At 51.7% G+C, this 21203-nt stretch overlaps 2 protein-coding genes and 1 pseudogene across 2 annotated transcripts; all 3 read right to left on the reverse strand.

Moving 5' to 3' along the window:
* Positions 1 to 742: 742 nt before the first annotated feature.
* LOC130258009 (C-factor-like) lies at positions 743 to 3734 on the reverse strand. The gene is made up of 6 exons (XM_056501025.1): positions 2690 to 3734; positions 2282 to 2333; positions 1889 to 2076; positions 1465 to 1623; positions 1248 to 1364; positions 743 to 948 (listed from the first exon to the last, which is right to left on the reverse strand). Exons 1-6 carry the CDS (start codon positions 2834 to 2836, stop codon positions 835 to 837), a joined length of 777 nt encoding a protein of 258 aa, XP_056357000.1. The 5' UTR covers positions 2837 to 3734; the 3' UTR covers positions 743 to 834.
* Positions 3735 to 3890: 156 nt separating this feature from the next.
* On the reverse strand, positions 3891 to 6131 carry LOC130258007 (C-factor-like). Its single transcript, XM_056501023.1, has 6 exons — positions 5804 to 6131; positions 5436 to 5487; positions 5043 to 5230; positions 4619 to 4777; positions 4405 to 4524; positions 3891 to 4096 (listed from the first exon to the last, which is right to left on the reverse strand). The coding sequence occupies exons 1-6, from the start codon at positions 5948 to 5950 to the stop codon at positions 3983 to 3985; spliced, it is 780 nt and encodes a 259-aa protein (XP_056356998.1). The 5' UTR covers positions 5951 to 6131; the 3' UTR covers positions 3891 to 3982.
* A 4062-nt stretch (positions 6132 to 10193) lies between these two features.
* LOC130258008 (C-factor-like) lies at positions 10194 to 15023 on the reverse strand (annotated as a pseudogene).
* Between the last annotated feature and the right edge of the window lie 6180 nt (positions 15024 to 21203).

Here is a 21203-nt window from a genome sequence, read left to right on the forward strand (position 1 = left end):
GATGAAAGGAGCAGCACGTGGAAGGGATGTGGGAAGCTCCATGGCTCCCATGGGCTGACACCTTCACAAGAAGGGCTTTCCACATCAGACCCACACAACACTGGGAACAGGCTGATCTCATGCCCCTGCTCCAGACCCCTGAGCCAGGACATTCCTCACATGAGCAGGCATTTTCTTCCTTGATCTTGCCTCCTCCAAGCCAATGCCCATTCCCTGATTGTCAAGTGAAATAAAGCTCCCATGGAGGGAAGCAAACCCATGGGTCCAGTCTCCTGACAGAATAATGGGCACCTGCATGGCCAGCACATCACCACCTGCTGGCACTGCACTCCAGCAAGACACAAACTGCAGGCTTGCCACATCTTCATGCAGCATCTGCGTCCTTGCAGCAGGAATTTCTGCCACTCATGGAGCAGGCAGCCAGGGGAAGGAGCATCTGAGCTGCAGCAGGGCCGCTCTCATCAACATCTCCACCACACTGGGCTCCATCGGGCTGTGCCTCAGGGTGCCAGAGGCCCCCATGTACCTGTACCGGGCCAGCAAGGTGAGGAGCCAGGGGAGGTGCTGGAGATGCTGTCGAAGGCAACATGCCCATGGGACAGGAGGGAGCCCATGGATCACCCCCTGCCCCTGACACCCAACCCCTGCCTGGTTCTGATAGGCAAAATCACCACCAATCCCCAGAGGAGGAGTGGGATATTTGGAAAGGGCCATCCCAGGAGCTGGAAATGCACAATAGAGCTGGGGGTCTCAGCAGGAGTTTATTGAGGATGTAGAAAATATGGGAGCAGGGCCCAAGGCACTTTTTGGGCACCAGGATCCTGAAGTGGTATCTCACCAGGGTATGACCTTGCCTTCCCAGTCCAGGAAGGTGCCTGTGTCCTTCTCAGAGAGGGAGGAGAGGACCTTCAGCATTCCTTGCACGCTGTCATCCACTGTCACAGGGGGCTGTGGGGCAGAGGGGGAGATGCAAACCATGCCTGAGTCCCTGGTCCAGGCAAGGCTGGGGGAAGGAGGCACTCTAGGGCAATGGAGAAAGCTGAAAACCCTGAACACCCAGGACAGAGGGGCCAAGCAGGGAACCGAGGGGAGGGACCTGCCCAGCACCCAGCATGCAGGACCAGCACAGGGGGAAATGCCCCAGCAGAGATTGGGCAGGCAGAGCTGAGGCTTAGGACAGGAACTCCCACCCATGGAAAATCAGTACAGGAGCTCTGATGGACCTCCCACCATGGAATTCCCTCTACCTTTCCAACAGCAGAGCCCAAATCTGTTTGCACCCAGCCAGGGTGGAGAGCGACGCAGAGGATGCCGTGCTCCTTGTACGCCAGGGACTGGCACTTGCTCAGCATGTTCAGAGCAGCCTGTGGGGAGACAGGAAGGGCATGGTGGTGGGAGGGGAAGGAATGGCAGCAAGGGGACCCACGGCTGGGCAGGGCAGGGGAAGCAAAGGTGTGACACTACCTTGCTGCAGCGGTACGAGGTGGCTTGAATCCTATTCCAAGTCAGTAAAGCACCAATGGAGCCACCAGTGCTGGATATGTTGATGATGGCAGCCTTGCTGCAGCTCAGCCCTGAGCCTGGGCTCCCCTGGGCAGCCTTCTTCAGCAAGGGCAGAAATGCCTGCGTGGAGACAGAGGGATGGGAGCACACATGGACACAGCACAGGGCAGGGGAGACGCTCCTTCCACAGTGGGCAACACGGACAGCAGCACTGGGGCATCCTCCCTGCTCTTCCCTGCCAGGCTCCAGTTCCTGAGCTCCAGTCCATGGCTCTATGAGCTTCTCATCAACTGAGAGCCCATTGGTAACTGGAGTGGAGGCAGAACCCTCTCCCACCAGCCCTTCATTCTCCCCCAGCACAGCCCTGCCCACGTGAGGGTCTCACCTGGCCCATCAGCAGGGGACCAATGGTGTTGGTGGTGTAAACCTCACTCATGTCCTCCAGTGTCTCAGCATCAAGTGTGTTCGTTTTCAGAATTCCAGCATTGTTGATGAGGAGGTTGAGCCCAGAGTCCCCCAGGTGCTCCCCAACCTTGGCTGCAGCTGCCTTGATGCTGGTGGGGTCGGCAACTTCTGCAGAGCCGACACAGGGGAGGTCAGAGCCTGTGTCCCCATGCAGGAGTCCCCTGTGTTCCCCCAGAGGTGGCAGTGCCCCATGGCCCCACAGGCAGCAGCCTGTTGGCACAGCTCCCTCCCAGCACGGGGCTCCCAGGGTGTGCCCAGCCTGGGCACTCGCCAGAGGAACTGGGGCAAAGGATCCCCAGCTCAGGGCACCTACCGAGCGGGATGATGATGATGTTGGGGTGCTTGGAGGCCAAATTCTGTAACTCCTGAAAGAGAGGGCACTGTATAGGCAGGGAGAGGCTGGAGGGGCTGTACAGAGACTCAGCCTTTCCCAGGAAAAGCCAACATTGCTCTGGCTGCATCCCTGCTCTACCGTGGACCCCGCACTGTGTTCCAGCTGCCCTGAACCAAATGGATGGGGAAGACTCTGACCAAGTAGCACAGTTCCCTCCACACATCCCATGCACAGCTGCTCCCATGTGGTCTCAGCCCAGCTGCCCTGTGGCCCAGGTGCCTGACTGAGTCTCCACACACTTGCCAGAGCCCTCCCTGTTCCAATCTCCTGCTGGCACTGAGTCCCCCAATCCCCCAGCACAGCCACTGCCTCCCAGCCCAGCCTCACCTGTGCTCTCTGTCCTTTGGGGTCCCGGCAGCCTGCAAAGATCCACTGTGGTGGTTTTGGCATCCTCAGGAAATGCTGGACGAGTCCCAGGCCGAGGCCTCGGTTGGCCCCAGTGACCAGAACGGAGCGGACACTGAGCTCTGCCATGCTGCTTGTCCTCCTCTGCTCCAGCTCTCACTGTTTGCTCTGCTCCCTAATTCTTCCTTATTGCATTTTCAACATACACACCGCCCACTCAGGGTTTACACCAACCCATGGATCGGGGAGGAGCAAGAGCTCCTGACCTTTAAACCCCTGAAAAAATATCCTGTCTGGAAGCCAGTCCTTGTTTCCAAAGGGCAGGAAGCCAGTCCTTGTTTCCAAAGGGCAAAAAACCCTTGGTGGCTCCAGGCAAATTCTGCTGTCCTTGGCAAACGTGCTGCCATGAGCCAGGAGAAGATGATCTGGATGAGGACGAAAGGAGCAGCACGTGGAAGGGATGTGGGAAGCTCCATGGCTCCCATGGGCTGGACACCTTCACAAGAAGGGCTTTCCACATCAGACCCACACAACACTGGGAACAGGCTGATCTCATGCCCCTGCCCTGGTCCCCTGAGCCAGGACATTCCCCACATGGGCACGAGAACACATCTCTTGTCTTGATCTTGCCTCCTCCAAGCCAATGCCCATTCCCTGATTGTCAAGTGAAATAAAGCTCCCATGGAGGGAAGCAAACCCATGGGTCCAGTCTCCTGACAGAATAATGGGCACCTGCATGGCCAGCACATCACCACCTGCTGGCACTGCACTCCAGCAAGACACAAACTGCAGGCTTGCCACATCTTCATGCAGCATCTGCGTCCTTGCAGCAGGAATTTCTGCCACTCATGGAGCAGGCAGCCAGGAGAAGGAGCATCTGAGCTGCAGCAGGGCCGCTCTCATCAACATCTCCACCACACAGGGCTCCATCGGGCTGTGCCTCAGGGTGCCAGAGGCCCCCATGTACCTGTACCGGGCCAGCAAGGTGAGGAGCCAGGGGAGGTGCTGGAGATGCTGTCGCAGGCACTGTGCCTGTGGAGAGGTGGGAACCCATGGATCACCCCCAGCCCCCTCCACCCACCCCCTGCCTTGTTCTGTCAGGCAGAAGCGCCACCAATCCCCAGTGGAGGAGTGAGTTATATGGGAATGGGCCATCTCATGAGCTGGAAATACACAACAGGGCTGGTGGTTGCAGCAGGAATTTAATGAGAATGTGTGGGACATGGGAGCAGTGCCAAAGGTACTTCTTGACTCCCAGGATCCTGAAGTGGTGTCTCACCAGGGTATGACTTTCCCTTCCCAGTCCAGAAATGCGCCAGTGTCCTTCTCAGAGAGGGAGGAGAGGACCTTCAGCATCCCTTGCACGCTTTCATCCACTGTCAAAGGTGGCTGTGGGGCAGAGGGGGAGATGCAAACCATGCCTGAGTCCCTGGTCCAGGCAAGGCTGGGGGAAGAGACACTCTAGGGCAATGGAGAAAGCTGAAAACCCTGAACATCCAGGACAGAGGGGCCAAGCAGGGAACTGAGGGGAGGGACCTGCCCAGCACACAGGACCAAGCACCCAGCAGCCAGAACAGAGGTAGCTGCCCCAAAAACGATTGGGCAGGGAAGCATGAGCTGGGGCTCAGGACAGGAACTCCCCCTCGATGTATATTAGCCCAGAAGCTCTGATGGACCTGCCACCATGGAATTCCTACCCCGTGTCCGGCAGAGTGGCCCATGTCGGTTTGCACCCAGCCAGGGTGGAGAGCGACGCAGAGGATGCCGTGCTCCTTGTACGCCAGGGACTGGCACTTGCTCAGCATGTTCAGAGCAGTCTGTGGGGAGACAGGGAGGCCATGGTGGTGGGAGGGGAAGGGGGGCAGCAGGGGGACCCACTGCTGGGCAGGGGAAGCAAAGGTGTGACAGTACCTTGCTGCAGCGGTATGACATGCCCTGAAGTTGTTTCCAAATGAAAGGGGAAGTGATGGAGCCACAAAAGCTAGACATGTTGACAATGGCAGCCTTGCTGCAGCTCAGCCCTGAGCCTGAGCTCCCCTGGGCAGCCTTCTTCAGCAAGGGCAGAAACGCCTGCGTGGAGACAGAGGGACAGGAGCACACATGGACACAGCACAGGGCAGGGGAGAAGATCCTTCCACAGTGGGCAACACGGACAGCAGCACTGGGGCATCCTCCCTGCTCTTCCCTGCCAGGCTCCAGTTCCTGAGCTCCAGTCCATGGCTCTATGAGCTTCTCATCAACTGAGAGCCCATTGGTAACTGCAGTTGAGGCAAGACCCTCTCCCACCAGCCCTTCATTCTCCCCCAGCACAGCCCTGCCCACGTGAGGGTCTCACCTGGCCCATCAGCAGGGGACCAATGGTGTTGGTGGTGTAAACCTCACTCATGTCCTCCAGTGTCTCAGATTCAAGTGTGTTTGCTTTCAGAATTCCAGCATTGTTGATGAGGAGGTTGAGCCCAGAGTCCCCCAGGTGCTCCCCAACCTTGGCTGCAGCTGCCTTGATGCTGGTGGGGTTGGCGACTTCTGCAGAGCCGACACAGGGGAGGTCAGAGCCTGTGTCCCCATGGGGCAGTCCCCTGTGTTCCCCCAGAGGTGGCAGTGCCCCATGGCCCCACAGGCAGCAGCCTGTTGGCACAGCTCCCTCCCAGCACGGGGCTCCCAGGGTGTGCCCAGCCTGGGCACTCGCCAGAGGAACTGGGGCAAAGGATCCCCAGCTCAGGGCACCTACCGAGCGGGACGATGATGATGTTGGGGTGCTTGGAGGCCAAATTCTGTAACTCCTGAAAGAGAGGGCACTGTGTAGGCAGGGAGAGGCTGGAGGGGCTGTACAGAGACTCAGCCTTTCCCAGGAAAAGACAACATTGCTCTGGCTCAAACCTGCTCTACCTTGGACCCCGCACTATGACCAAGTAGCACAGTTCCCTCCACACATCCCATGCACAGCTGCTCCCATGTGGTCTCAGCCCAGCTGCCCTGTGGCCCAGGTGCCTGACTGAGTCTCCACACACTTGCCAGAGCCCTCCCTGTTCCAATCTCCTGCTGGCACTGAGTCCCCCAATCCCCCAGCACAGCCACTGCCTCCCAGCCCAGCCTCACCTGTGCTCTCTGTCCTTTGGGGTCCCGGCAGCCTGCAAAGATCCACTGTGGTGGTTTTGGCATCCTCAGGAAATGCTGGACGAGTCCCAGGCCGAGGCCTCGGTTGGCCCCAGTGACCAGAACGGAGCGGACACTGAGCTCTGCCATGCTGCTTGTCCTCCTCTGCTCCAGCTCTCACTGTTTGCTCTGCTCCCTAATATTCTCTTAGAGCATTTTCAACACACACTCCTCCCACTCAGGGTTTACACAAACCCATGGATCCAGGAGGTGAAACTGCTTCTGCCCTTTAAACTCCAGGACAAAGATCCTTGCTGGGAGCCAGTCCTTGATTCCAAAGGGCAAAAACCCTTGCTTGTTCCAGAACAATTCTGCTGTCCTTCGGAAACATGCTCCATGAGCCAGGAGAAAATGATCTGGATGAGGGTGAAAGGAGCAGCACGTGGAAGGGATGTGGGAAGCTCCGTGGCTTCCTTAGGCTGGACACCTTCACAAGAAGGGCTTTCCACATCAGACCCACACAACACTGGGAACAGGCTGATCTCATGCCCCTGCCCTGGTCCTCTGAGGCAGGATATTCCTCTCATGGCCACGAGAAGACAGCTCTTGTCTTGATCTTGCCTCCTCCAAGCCAATGCCCATTCCCTGATTGTCAAGTGAAATAAAGCTCCCATGGAGGGAAGCAAACCCATGGGTCCAGTCTCCTGACAGAATAACGGGCACCTGCATGGCCAGCACATCACCACCTGCTGGCACTGCACTCCAGCAAGACACAAACTGCAGGCTTGCCACATCTTCATGCAGCATCTGCGTCCTTGCAGCAGGAATTTCTGCCACTCATGGAGCAGGCAGCCAGGGGAAGGAGCATCTGAGCTGCAGCAGGGCCGCTCTCATCAACATCTCCACCACACTGGGCTCCATCGGGCTGTGCCTCAGGGTGCCAGAGGCCCCCATGTACCTGTACCGGGCCAGCAAGGTGAGCTGCCACAATATAAGCTGTCTCGTTACTTTGCAAATTGATTTTCCATATATGGGAGAAGCAGCCTCATGGCACAGACAGTCCTCCAGCGACAGGGATAGGACAGACGGAATCAGACTGGGATTTGACCCAATAGTTTCCTACCTGGCTGCAGAGGCTAGTGGTCAGACAAAGAGCTGGGCAGCCTAAACTTTGAACCAATCACAAGTGCTTGCCAAGGGACATTAAGAGGGCTATTTATGGTGCAGTTAAATACAATAAAGGGCTTTTCCTCACATGGGGAACAGACTGCTTGTGTCTCTGTCTTGGACGCAGCACCATTCACATTGCAATTGGTGATCCCGACATGATTCTGACATTTAGCCATACCTGCGAAAGAAGGGGGAGATAGAAATCCGTCCAGATAAAGAGATGATGGGAAATTCTAGCTAATGAGCTAGGGAAGAAAGCCCAGAAAAGAGGTGGGAAAAAGCTGGCCGGGAGCCAGGGATCCTCCAAGAGACCAGAGAAAATTTTGGCCATGATCCAGGAATGTCCATGGGACAGGAAGAAAACTGTCTTCCGGAAAAGAGACTAGAAGAAAATTTTAGCTGAGAGCTAAGGAAAACATGGGAGGACACATCTCCACAGAAAAGCATCCAGTAATCCAGGTATGGACCAAATTTTTACAAGGATGGGAGATACATTATGAAGAAAAATCGCTTTTTGATTTAATATCATGGACAAAAGGCGAAGGGATAGAACTAACTAAGGCAACTGCATTTAATGTAAATAATTGGACTAAAATTGGAGGACAAATATTAAATGCTGCTTTAAACAATGACAAAAATGCAATTAAGGCTTCAAAACCTTAGAGAATTATCTTAAAGTTGCTAAAGGATATAAAAGCCTATTTGTCTAGCAGCAGCATGGAAGAAATTGTACCTATTTCATGCAGAGAGACTTTACTGACTGGTAAACCCTTAGTAGCCGGCTCAGAGACCCCTAATCCATCCCAAATCGCCGTGGGGGGGCCTCAGGAGAAACCCCAATATGGTGGCAACCTCGTGGCAGGGGAAGAAAAGTCCCAGGAAAATTCCCAAGATGGCAGCTGCCTCGTGGCCACTGGCAGTAAAAAAGAAACCCAGCCTCCCTCATGGGGTGTGGGTCCACCATTGGCCCAGCCCTTGTGGGGCACAGCTTCATCCCAAGCCCATCCCTGGGGGGGTGAGCCTCCTACTCTGACCACACCTTGGTGGGAGGTACCTCCTCCTTCGACCCAGCCTTGGTGGGTGGTGCCCCCATCCAGCCTCAGAGCGGAGGGGTCCTGACCCCAGTCCAGCCTTTGGAGGGCGTGACTTCACCCCAGCAAGCAAGCCTGCCTCCACCTCCAGTCACCATAGAAACCCCTACCAACAACTGAAACACTAATTTTAGAAAATAAGGATTTTAGTTATCTTGCTGAAAACAATTAAAAGTTAGGAGGGAGTAGTTATCTGAAACTTAAATAATTGATTGTCTGTCATCTCATGTTTGCTTAGCTGCGCTTACAATGGGAAAAGATGAAACTAGTGAGCAAATCCAACATAGACAATGCAACTAGAAACCTATTCTTTGGAAAATTGGACTATCCCCAGTAATCATTTGTATTGTCAGTGATAGAACAGGTCAAGAGTTTAGGGTGAGGAAGACTCGCCTTACTTCCTCCTTTTAAAACCCCTCCCCACAAAAATGACCCCAGACTTAATTTCAGAAATCAATCACGCATGCTTAATATCTATTCAAGTTAATTACCATAGGAAGCGGGGGATAGGAGGAGCTGTTATTATGAATATGTATTTGTTTGATTCCTTTGCTAATAAATAGACTTTGTGATCACCTGTAATTTTGCGGTGTGTATTAGAGGATTACCTCACGCTGCTGCCCAGCGCTGAATAAACATACACTTTCTCACTTTAAATTGTTAGAGAGTCTTTTGTCCGTCACAGTTGAGTATTGGTATTAGACCAATACTCATATTTTGGTAATTCACAACTGCCAAGAGAGGGCGCGCCATGGTGACATCATACTAGAAGCAGGTGATAACCCAGAAGTGCTTCGGAATCAAGCAATATCAACACCAAAGCTACGAAAACCATTCCTGCTCCGAGCTTCAGCCCTGATCCTGCTGCGATAACAGTACCCACAGCTTCTTGGTATCAGAAGCCTAGAGTAGAATAGCTCCAGGAAACCACAGAACAGATGAACACCCAAGACATCCAGGAAGGGAACACAAGCCACCCTGCTGCTACTACAATGCCAGCAGCAGCTCCAGCCCCATCGATGTTCCAATCAGATGTCATCGCTTTCTGGGACCCAGATGTCGGATGAAGGTAAAGCAAAAGGCTTTAGAATCTGGTGATTTGGAGAAGCCTTTGACACCTCCAAACGAAAACTGCAAGGTTGTATGGGTAGAGGGAGGAGCTTTTCAAGCCCCTAGTTTATTAACACACAGCGTCTGTGGGAATAGGGAAATCTCTCCCCCAGAAATAAACACCTACACACTAAATATTCAAGTTACACCATGGGAGGTGCTGGAAATGCTGTCCCAGGCAGGGTGCCCCTGGAGAGGAGGGAGCCCATGGATCACACCCTGCTCCAGCCACCCATCCCCTGCCTGGTTCTGCCAGGCAGAAGCACAGAGACTGGGAGAGAAGCAGCCAGGACTGAGCCTTTCCAGCAGGACATGCTGATGCTTTTTCCCAGGACTGAGTGCCATTTCCCACCTCCTCAGCCATTTTCTGCCTGGCAAATGTCTCCTCTTCTTCTCACCCACACCCTGCATTGTGCTGGCATGTCTGTGCCTCTTCCAGGCTGCCCAGGACATGGGGATGAGGTGCTTGGCTGCAGAGCTTAAAGAAGAGAAGGGCTTGGGAAGTAATTTCTCTCCCCTTCTCCAACCCACATGTGTTCCCTGTGGTCCCATTGTACTCTGTACCCCCATCTATGTAAACTCTGGCAGCTGGTGCCTCTCTGCTCTGTCTCCACATCCAGTCACAAACCCCTCGCCCCGGCCCCGGGCAGGATCCCTGTGCTCTGCCCAAGTAATGTGTGTCCCTCTGTCCCTGCTGTGACCAGGCATCCCCCAGCTGAGGGGCGAGGGCTGCTGGTCACTGGGACCCCCAGCCCCTCAGGCAGCTCAGCCTGGGCAAGAGAAATCCAGTTGTGCAGGGGCTCAAAGATCTCTTTCCTCTCAGGAGAGGGGCCCTGCTCCAGCTTCTCCAGTGCCTCCTGGAGGGGAGGTCTCCAGAGAGCAGTCACAGTGCCACAGGACACTCATGGGGATCCAAGTGACAGCCATGGATTGAGGGCAGCTGTGGGCACCACTGCATCCTGGGATGAGGAGTGGGATATCTGGGAAGGGCCATCCCATGAGCTGGCAATCCTCAACAGACCTGGAAGCTCTTGACAGGAGTTTATTGACGATGTGGGAAACGTGGCAGCAATGGCACAGGATCCCACTGCCAGGATCCTGAAGTGGTGCCTCACCAGGGTATGACATTCCCTTCCCAGTCCAGGAAGGTGCCTGTGTCCTTCTCAGAGAGGGAGGAGAGGACCTTCAGCATCCCTTGCACGCTGTCATCCACTGTCGTAGGGGGCTGTGGGGCAGAGGGGGTGATGCAGCCCATGCCTGAGGCCTGGCTGAGGGCCCTGGAGCAGCAGGGTAATAAGCTGCTCCAGGGCAAAGGGGAAAGCTGAAAACCCCAGGAGGAGGAACTGAGATAACAAGTGACAGCAAGGAAATGCCCAGCACCAAGGACCTAGCACCCAAGAGAGGTGGAACTGCCCCAAGAGTGAGAGGGCAGACAGAGCTGGGGCTTAGGACAGCAACTCCCACCCATGGAAAATCAGCAGAGAAGCTCTAATGGACCTGCCCCCATGAAATCCCTACCGTCTCTCCACCAGAACTGCCCATGTCGGTTTGCACCCAGCCGGGGTGGAGAGCGACGCAGAGGATGCCGTGCTCCTTGTACGCCAGGGACTGGCACTTGCTCAGCATGTTCAGAGCAGCCTGTGGGGAGACAGGGAGGCCATGGTGGTAGGAGGGGAAGGGGGGCAGCAAAAGGACCCATGGCTGGGCACGAGGAGCAAAGGTGTGACAGTACCTTGCTGCAGCGGTACGAGGTAACATGCATCTTGTCCCAGCCAAAGGAAGAAGAAATGGAACCAACGATGCTGGATATATTGACCATGGCAGCCTTGCTGCAGCTCAGCCCTGAGCCTGGGCTCCCCTGGGCAGCCTTCTTCAGCAAGGGCAGAAATGCCTGCGTGGAGACAGAGGGACAGGAGCACACATGGACACAGCACAGGGCAGGGGAGAAACTCCTTCCACAGTGGGCAACATGGACAGCAGCACTGGGGCATCCTCCCTGCTCTTCCCTGCCAGGCTGCAGTTCCTGAGCTCCAGTCCATGGCTCTATGAGCTTCTCATCAACTGAGAGCACACTGGTAACTGGAGTGGAGGCAGAACCCTCTCCCACCAGCCCTTCATTCTCCCCCAGCACAGCCCTGCCCACGTGAGGGTCTCACCTGGCCCATCAACAGGGGCCCAATGGTGTTGGTGGTGTAAACCTCACTCATGTCCTCCAGTGTCTCAGTATCAAGTGCATTCAACTTCACAATTCCAGCATTGTTGATGAGGAGGTTGAGCCCAGAGCCCCCCCAGGTGCTCCCCAACCTTGGCTGCAGCTGCCTTGATACTGGTGGGGTTGGCGACTTCTGCAGAGCCGACACAGGGGAGGTCAGAGCCTGTGTCCCCATGGGGGCAGTCCCCTGTGTTCCCCCAGAGGTGGCAGTGCCCCATGGCCCCACAGGCAGCAGCCTGTTGGCACAGCTCCCTCCCAGCACGGGGCTCCCAGGGTGTGCCCAGCCTGGGCACTCGCCAGAGGAACTGGGGCAAAGGATCCCCAGCTCAGGGCACCTACCGAGCGGGACGATGATGATGTTGGGGTGCTTGGAGGCCAAATTCTGTAACTCCTGAAAGAGAGGACACTGTGTAGGCAGGGAGAGGCTGGAGGGGCTGTACAGAGACTCAGCCTTTCCCAGGAAAAGACAACATTGCTCTGGCTGCATCCCTGCTCTACTGTGGACCCCGCACTGTGTTCCAGCTGCCCTGAACCAAATGGATGGGGAAGACTCTGACCAAGTAGCACAGTTCCCTCCACACATCCCATGCACAGCTGCTCCCATGTGGTCTCAGCCCAGCTGCCCTGTGGCCCAGGTACCTGACTGAGTCTCCACACACTTGCCAGAGCCCTCCCTGTTCCAATTTCCTGCTGGCACTGAGTCCCCCAGTCCCCCAGCACAGCCACTGCCTCCCAGCCCAGCCTCACCTGTGCTCTCTGTCCCTTGGGGTCTCGGCAGCCTGCAAAGATCCACTGTGGTGGTTTTGGCATCCTCAGGAAATGCTGGACGAGTCCCAAGCCAATGCCTCGGTTGGCCCCAGTGACCAGAACGGAGCAGACACTGAGCTCTGCCATGCTGCTTGTCCTCCTCTGCTCCAGCTCTCACTGTTTGCTCTTCTCCCTAATACTCTCTTATTGTATTTTTAACACACACCCCACCCACACAGGTTTTACACCAACCCATGGATCCAGGAGGAGCAACTGCTCCAGACCTTTAAACCCCTGAACAAAGATCCTGGCTGGGAGCCAGTCCCTGTTTCCAAAGGGCAAAAAACCCTGGGTGATTCCTGGAAAATTGTGATGTCCTTGGGAAACATGCTGCCATGGACAAGGAGAGGCAAGGGAAGGAGGGTCTGAGCTGCAGCAGGGCTGCTCTCATCAACATCTCCACCACACTGGGTTCCATCGGGCTGTGCCTCAGGGTGCCAGAGGACTCCATGTACCCTTTCTGGGCCAGCAAGGTGAGGTTCCAGGGGAGGTGCTGGAGATGCTGCCCCAGGCACCATGCCCTTGGACAGGAGGGAGCCCATGGATCACACCCTGCCCCTGACACCCAACCCCTGCCTGGTTCTGTCAGGCAAAACACCACCAATCCCCAGTGGAGGAGTGGGATATTTGGAAAGGGCCATCCCCTGAGCTGCAAATGCACAACAGAGCTGGGGGTCTCAGCAGGAGTTTATTGAGGATGTGTGGGACATGGGAGGAGTTCCAAAGGTACTTCTTGGCTGCCAGGATCCTGAAGTGGTGCCTCACCAGAGTATCACTTTCCCTTCCCAGTCCAGGAAGTTATATATTCATTATATAATACCGGCGTTATTCTCAGAGAGGGAGGAGAGGACCTTCAGCATCCCTTGCATGCTCTCATCCACTGTCACAGGGGGCTGTGGGGCAGAGGGGGAGATGCAAACCATGCCTGAGTCCCTGGTCCAGGCAAGGCTGGGGGAAGGAGGAACTCTAGGGCAATGGAGAAAGCTGAAAACCCTAAACATCCAGGACAGAGGGGCCAAGCAGGGAACTGAGGGGAGGGACCTGCCCAGCAACCAGCACCTAGGACCAGGACAGGGGGAAATGCCCCAGCAGAGATTGGGCAGGCAGAGCTGGGGCTCAGGAAAGCAACTCCCACCCATGGAAAATCAGCACAGGAGCTCTGATGGACCTGCCCCCATGGAATTCTGTAGAATATTCTACCTCCACCAAAACAGGCCCCTGGAATCTTATCCTTTGAAACAAAGGAATTCCTAAGGACAGGGGCCCCTTCCCTTTCCTTAGCTCCCGTTATCTTTTAGGATTTCTATTGGTTCTTAAAGTGTTACAATCATTGGTTCTTTTCTTACTTAGAATTTAAAGATAATTGGTTACTTTGAAATGTGTAAATTCTATTGGGTAAAAGTTCAATCCTCCAGAAACCTATAAATACCCTTTTGTTGTTTAATGTAATTAGACCTTTGTTGGTGATTTCCCTTCGGAGAAATAAAGCTGTCTTTGGAACTGTTGGAATACGGTCTCAAGCTTTCCTCCTTCGCTAGCAAGTAGCTGAGGGCTCTGCTGCTCGAGTTCTAAGCTATCTGAACTCTGTGTAGCTGTCCCGGGAGTTGGAGGGCATCCAGCTCCCCAAAAAACAGCTACAAATGGCGCTCCGAACAGGGACTCTTTTCCGTGAATGCATCTACATCAACCAGCATAAGACTGTCTTTTAATTTTACTGTGGTGAGTTTCAAACTCTGCATCACTCTTTGCTTTTTTTTTACTTTCGCGTGCTGGGAAAAAACTAGGGGTGAAAAATGCCTGTAAAATACATCTGCTCACAGCAGGAAATTTACCTTCAATTTAAAAACATTCTTCGTTGCAGCAATTTTCAGTTTTTAAAGGGGGATTTAAAGCTTTTAGTTCGCTGGATGTGTGAAAATTTTCCTGGCATTTCACAAAAATCATTTTTAAATAATAACTTTTTAAACGAGGCTGCAGGAAAATTGCAAAGTGAAGACTTTTCAGTAGTAAAAACTTTACGTTTGCACGTCCAGCTGCACAGCCACAAACACAAGCTCACCACCAAAAATAAAAACATCATTGCTAAAAATGTTTTAGGAACAGTTAAATGGTTTAATGTAAAAAATAAATATGGATTTATCACACAAAATGATACCAATGAAGATGTGTGTGTCCATCAAAGTGCAATTAAAAAAAATAACCCTAAAAAATGTCTCCGCAGTTTAAGAGATAAAGAATTAGTGAAATTTGACATAGTACAAGGAAAAAAGGGTCTCCAAGCAGAAAATGTTACCGGACCTAATGGATCTCCAGTGAAAGGAAGCATTTAGGCACCAAACTGCAATTACTTTTCAGTGCTGCCATGAGCCAGGAGAAGATGATGTGGATGAGTAAGGAAGGAGTAGCACGTGGAAGGGATGTGGGAAGCTGCATGCCTCCCATGGGCTGGACACCTTCACAAGAAGGGCTTTCCACATCAGACCCACACAACACTGGAACAGGCTGATCTCATATCTGTGCCCCAGTCCCCTGAGGCAGGACATTCCTCACATGGTCAGGAGCAGACACTTTCTGCCTTTATCTAGCCCCCAGCACAGCCACTGTCTCCCAGCCCAGCCTCACCTGTGCTCTCTGTCCCTTGGGGTCCCGGCAGCCTGCAAAGATCCACTGTGGTGGTTTTGGCATCCTCAGGAAATGCTGGACGAGTCCCAGGCCGAGGCCTCGGTTGGCCCCAGTGACCAGAACGGAGCGGACACTGAGCTCTGCCATGCTGCTTGTCCTCCTCTGCTCCAGCTCTCACTGTTTAACCAGCTCTCTAATATTTCCTTAGAGTGAGTCCCATTTCACTCACTCACGGCTTGGACCAGTGCTGGCTTCTCTCCAGGACGAGGAACTGCTTCACCTCTTTCAGCTCCAGGACACATATCCTGGCTGGGGACCAACCCTAGTTACCTATAGGCAAAAATCACTTAGCTTTTCCAGGTAAATTATACATTCCTTGGGTAACCTGATGTCATAAGCCAGGTGGGGCTGTTGTGGTTGAAGAGGGAGAGAGCAGTATGTGGGTGGATGTGGGAAGCTCCACGGCTCAGGTGGGCTTGAGACCTTTACGAGCATCCTCGTAAAAAAAAATTTACACAGTATACCAGGCTGTGCCTCAGGTGGCCCTGAGCAAATATTCTCTGCCTTGCTCCTGCCTCTTCCAAGACTACAAACTCTCCCTCATTTTGCAGCAAAAGACCTTTGGAGTGGGAGAGCAAACCTGGCATGGTCTCCTGGCAGAAGGGTGGGGACCTGCATGGCTGGCACAGCACCAGGCTGCAGGTCATGCACCCTATCCCTTGGGATGCAGCCGTAAGTCGAGCTGTTCCTTTTGTTCAGAGCCACAGAGGACTCAGGCACCCAGGACATTTACCTGCAAAGGAAATGCCCTGCTCAAAGCCTATTCTCCACCTCACCTGTTGCCATGAGGCACTGACTGTTCTATGCTACCACCAGTGGAGTTCAGTAGCTCAGGTGATGCACTACAGGTTTGCAAGGCTGGATCAGGTGCGTGTGTGTAGCATGTGCTCCTGCCCCACTGTAAGTGAAGACACATCCCCAGAAGCCTCTTGCCAACCCCTTGTTTTCCTACACTGAGTCCCAGAGCCATTGCACAGGCTGCTGGGCAGCAATGGAGACAACACTGCTCTCTTTGTCACCTTCTGCCCCAAGATATTTTGGCAGCAGCATTAACCAGAACAGCTTCCTCCCAGTGGCAATGCCAAGTGTGTCTCCATGCTCTGGCAGCAGCTGATTCCCTCCTGCCCACTCCAGCCTGTTCTCTGGGCCTCAGCTGGCAGACACTGTGAGATAAGCAGGTCCTTCCCTGCTCTGACCTGGGACCACCTGCACAGGGTACCGTCCCCAAACCCATTTGGGAAGATGCACACCAGCAGCTTCTATGGTGAGCCCATCCCATATCTTCTCTCTGTCAAGTCTGAGCCTCTCCTTAAGTTACACGCAATTGATTTTTTTCCTACTTAGTTTCCTGACATTAACTTGACCTCTGTCTACTTTTTGAATTTTCCACACTCGGTTGAGACATTTCTTTCCCTTTGTGAACTCCTACCACTTACCAGCAATGTAAAGCTTTGGGCCTTTCAGCTTCTGTCTCAGACTGATCTCTCGCTGAGGATCTCCCAGATGGCTGGACTGGCATTTAGGCTCCACAGATCATTTCAGTATTTCCTTTTCAATGACCTCAAACCACAATTGTATTTGCCAACAGATGCACCGGAGCTCAAATCCTCCAAATAGACTTCACGGTTTTCTTCCTCTAGGTGGAGGATGATGCAATCACCTGCAGCCTGTTTGAAACCTCCACAGTGCCTCAGAAGCAGATAGCATCAGAAAACAAACAATTAAGATTTTAAGTCTCCAGTTTTTGCTGTGTCACCACACTTGTGTAGCCTTCCACTGTTTTGGAGCTGTAACTTTATAATGTTGACTTTGCTCTGGGGCCCCACACTGCATTATTGATTATTAAGAGTTTAAACAAGCACTACTTTACCAGGAGTTTAAGTCCAGCCTGGCATAAAGAGGCAGAGGGGAAAGAAACCAGCCTCACTGCCTTGCAGCCCAGCCTAGTCACAAGGGCTGCTGCTGTCCCCAAGCCTCTGGAAAGGATCTTGGAAAGCTCCTAAGAGGGGATTCAGATGCTTCCTTTGCTCTGAAATGTTCTTGCATGGTCTAAATCTTAAGCTGAGCATTAAAGTCCTCATATAATCATTTAGGCTGGAAAAGGCCTCTAAGATCATCAGTTTCGACAATTAAGCTAACAATGCCAATTCCACCACTAAACCATGTCCCCAGGTGCCACAACCATGCATTTTTAAACACTTGTGGATGGTGACACCACCACTTTCCTGGCTAGCCTGTGTACCAGTGCTTGACAGTCCTTTCTGTGAAGAGCTGTTTCCTAATAACCAATTGAAACATCTCTTGGCACAACCTGAGGCTGTTACTTGGGAGTAGAGCCCAACCTCACCTGGCTACATCCTCCTTGTCAGGGAGCTGTAGAGTGATAATGGTCACCTGAGTCTCCTTTTCTCCAGGTTGAGCCCTTCCAGCTCCCTCATCAGTTCTTTATCAGACTTGTGCTTCAGACCTTCCCCAGCTTCCTTGCTCTTCCCTGGACACACTTCAGCACCTCAATGTGTTTCTGTGAGTGGCCCAAAACTGAGCACAGGATTCAAGGTGCAGCCTCACAAACACCAAGCTCAGGGGCACTGTAGCTCCTCTCCCTCCTCCACCAGTACCCCAGGGCTGCTGCACATTTTACCCATGGACTGTTTTCACATCACCACACTGGGAAGACTCGGAGCCAGTTTTCTAAGAGGCAGTCACACCTTTTCCACCCTAGTTGCTGGAGACTCAAGCATGGTCTCAGACACTGAGGTGATTGCACACTGACAGTGCTGCCAACAGAAACATGGAGGAACATGCTTTTCTTTGCCTGCCAACAGAACAGGGGTGTGGCACAATTAGTTTTAGCACATTTAATCTGCTGTAAATAAGAAATAAACTCGCTGCTATTTATCAGGCCGAATTACTCCACAATGCATTCAGGTCTGTCATCACCTATTAGTCATTCGCTAAAGAATCAATAGATAGTGGTGAGCCAGAGGTGGGGTGAGACCAACCCAGCACTGTAACTGAAGCTGTGTAGCACCCACCCTCCCTGATTAATTTTCTTTTGGGCTGAAGAGGATTAGTGATCTAGTGGGGGTTGGAAATCCATGGCAGGAAGATTGAAACTTCACAACATGTAAGGTCTTTTCCAACAGAAACCATTCTGTGATTCCATGATATGATTCCATGAGTAGTGACACCCCATTGTGAAAGGATGTAGGGACGAGGGGTGAGAGGCTGAGCTTACCTGTAGCTCCCAAGTGAAGTTCCCATGGCACCTTTTTCAGTTTTGCTGCTTTCCAAGCAGATTCATCTAGGTTACACCTGCATTTTATCAGACCTGGAGAGGGATTTTGGACAAGGGCATAGAGCAATAGAATAAGGGGGAATTACTTCAAACTGACAAGAGGGCAGGGTGAGATTGGGTATTCGGAAGAAATTCTTCCCTGTGAGGGTGGGGAAGGCCCTGGCAGAGATTACACAATGTGACTGCACCAATTCTAGAAGTGTTCAAAGCCAGGTTGGTTGGGGTCTGAGCAATCTGGTGTAGTGGAAGGTAGCCCAGCACATGGCAGGGTTTGGAACAAGATGGTCTTTAAGGTTCTATGTTACCCAAACCATTCTGTGATTCTGTGACTCTGAGGATCTAAAATGCTCACACTGCCCATGTAATCTCCCTTGGGCCACAGTGTTTGGACCTTGTGCCAGCCTGGAGCCTCACAGGGTTCAGAAACACTTTTTGGAGATATTCCCCTCATGACAACAGCCAAGGTGCCCACAGGGCTGGCAGCACAGGGACAGGATTGTTTTGCCAGGACCCATGGGGACAGCACAGATCCTCACAGACCTTCTTTTCTCCCATCCTCTTAAGGATAAGTGGCTGGGGTATCCTTCATGCTTCAGCCATGAAGAGGGACCTCAGAACCACCAAGCAAGATGAATTTGCTTTTCCACTATTAGATTTGCTAACAGGAATGGCTGAGAACAGGCTATCACATGTGGCAGATATACTCCATCTCAGGAACACTAAGGCAAAGGCTTGTGACTGCCTTGGTTTGGCATCCATGTAAATGAGAAAAGGAGGTGCAGGTAAGTGTACTAATAAATACATGATAATGCAGATGTTAATTCAGGAATCCAATTGGAAAGATTCATTAAGTCTTATCAAGGAAAGACGTTTAAGCAGGAAAGAATGAGCATAATCTTTAAATTAAAAAGCATATAAGGGACTATTGAAAATTTACTCCCTGTAAAGAAGTTAAAAGCTGAGCACCATGCTACTCCAAAAATGCCCTGCCAGCCTACATGATGTGACCCATTGCCCACGCAGCTGAGCAGAAAAGATGCAGTCTGTGAACAGCAAAAACTCATATTGTTCTGTAAGTAGATGTGGACACTGCTTGAGTAAAATGGGTTGCATTGGTATTTTATCAGCAGAAATTAAAACTCACAATAATTTTTCATTATGGTTTCAAACTATATTTGTAAAAAGGAAGGAGAAAAAACCCCTACTAACCTTTCTTTTTTAAATTAAAAAAATTTAAATTCCTCTTCCTCTAACTGCATTTTTTTCTAAATCCAGTAACTTAAAGCAGCACTTATGATGGATCCATCAGCTCAGTACAAAGGACATGTGCCACATGTATTTTGTTCTTTACAGTCCAGAAACTTTAACCAAATTACAGCATCAATGAGCTGATAACAGGAATTACTAGTTTTGATTTTGAGATAAGTGAACTCAAATACTTCTTTGGATTTTTAGCGAGGTCTAGTGGAAAACATCCCTGACCGTGGCAGAGGGGACGGATCTAGTTGATCCCTAAGATTCCATTCAACCCAAAACATTCTAGGATTCTCTGATTTATACCCTCAAACGCTCCAAAATTCCCCAATATCACACTCATGCTTTACCAGGCAGAATGAGTTTCCGAATGTCTGTTGTGGTGAAACGAGCACTTGGATGAGCCTTGGGGCTTTTTAGTTTTATTATTTGTTGGTGTTCTTTTTCTTTTTGGTTGCATTTCTAATTTTTACCTGCTGGAAGCCTCACAACACTTTACAAGGTTTTCAAAGAATGAATAATCCTCTATTTCATTCATGGGGAACAGAGGCAAAAAAGCAGGTCAAGAAACGCCCACACTTGCCTGGAAAGTACTGCTAGTGATACTTGGAACTGCCTTTCTTTCAGGGTTCACATTTGCATTGACAACAGCCCTCAGCTGTGGCTGCACTTTAACTGTTTCTGAACAGCAGATCGCTGTGCCCTGTCTCCAAGGCTTTTTCAAACAGGCACTTTTTTGGGAAGAGTTCATCAATGTAATTTGCCTGCAGCATGCTGGATGTGTGTGGCATAGGTGGCCAAACCCTGTGGTTCACCTTGAGTGTTTGTACCCCTCGGTCATTATTTGCTAAACTTTGCCATAGACAGAACAGCATTTCTGGTGAGAAGTCACCAAATTAATGGCCTGAGCACAGAAAGAGGCAGGAAAAGGAGAACAGTACCCTTAATCCAAATATCTGCTAAAAGGAAGGGTTTTTTCTTCTTGGTATTTAGTAGTATAATCAAAGATTTGTTTTTATTAAATTCCAACTTCCGTAAAAGGAAAAAAAGAGAAGAAAGGTCTAAAAGCATTTTAATATCCTGAAGTAAACTGCGGCTCCTGTGTACTTGAACCACCATGGAGCAGGATAGAGTAAGCACAAATCACCTGATGCTATCTCCAGACTTACATAAATATTTAGTTTCTGATGTATTTATCAATATTAGAGATGTTTTGTGTAGTGTTTGTTAAACAAGGATGAGAATAAGCAACATAAATAATAACCCTTATATACATCAGTCATTACTTTGCTGTTGAGATCCTAGTTGTGTGCTTACCATAATGGGATTTTAATGGGTAGCTGGCTGTCCATATAACAGCTAAAAATAAAACAATATCACCCACCTCCAGGCTGGCAGCAGGCTGGTAAATGCAGAGCCCCTCCAGACACTGTCCTCCAGCTTTTGTCTTTTCCCTCCAGCCCTGTTTTACCATCCCTAGATGCCAGCAAACCTTTTCCTTGCTTTACTCTATACCACGCCTTTGGTGCAGCTGTTTAACCAGGGACCTGATACTCAGCAACAAAAATAAGGAGAAAACATCCCTCAAAACACCTGCAAGCCCAAACTGCTGCCTAAATCAAAGAATCATTTGGATTGTAAGGAACCATAAAGACCATCTCAACCCCTCTGCCATCAGCAAGGACTCCTTCAGGCTGCTCCAAGCCCTGTCCAACCTGGCCTGAACACTTCCAGGGATGGGGCAGCCACAGCTTCTCTGGGCAACCTCTGCCAGGGCCT

Source organism: Oenanthe melanoleuca, chromosome 11 (assembly GCF_029582105.1).
Source record: "Oenanthe melanoleuca isolate GR-GAL-2019-014 chromosome 11, OMel1.0, whole genome shotgun sequence".
Taxonomy (NCBI): Eukaryota; Metazoa; Chordata; class Aves; order Passeriformes; family Muscicapidae; genus Oenanthe; species Oenanthe melanoleuca.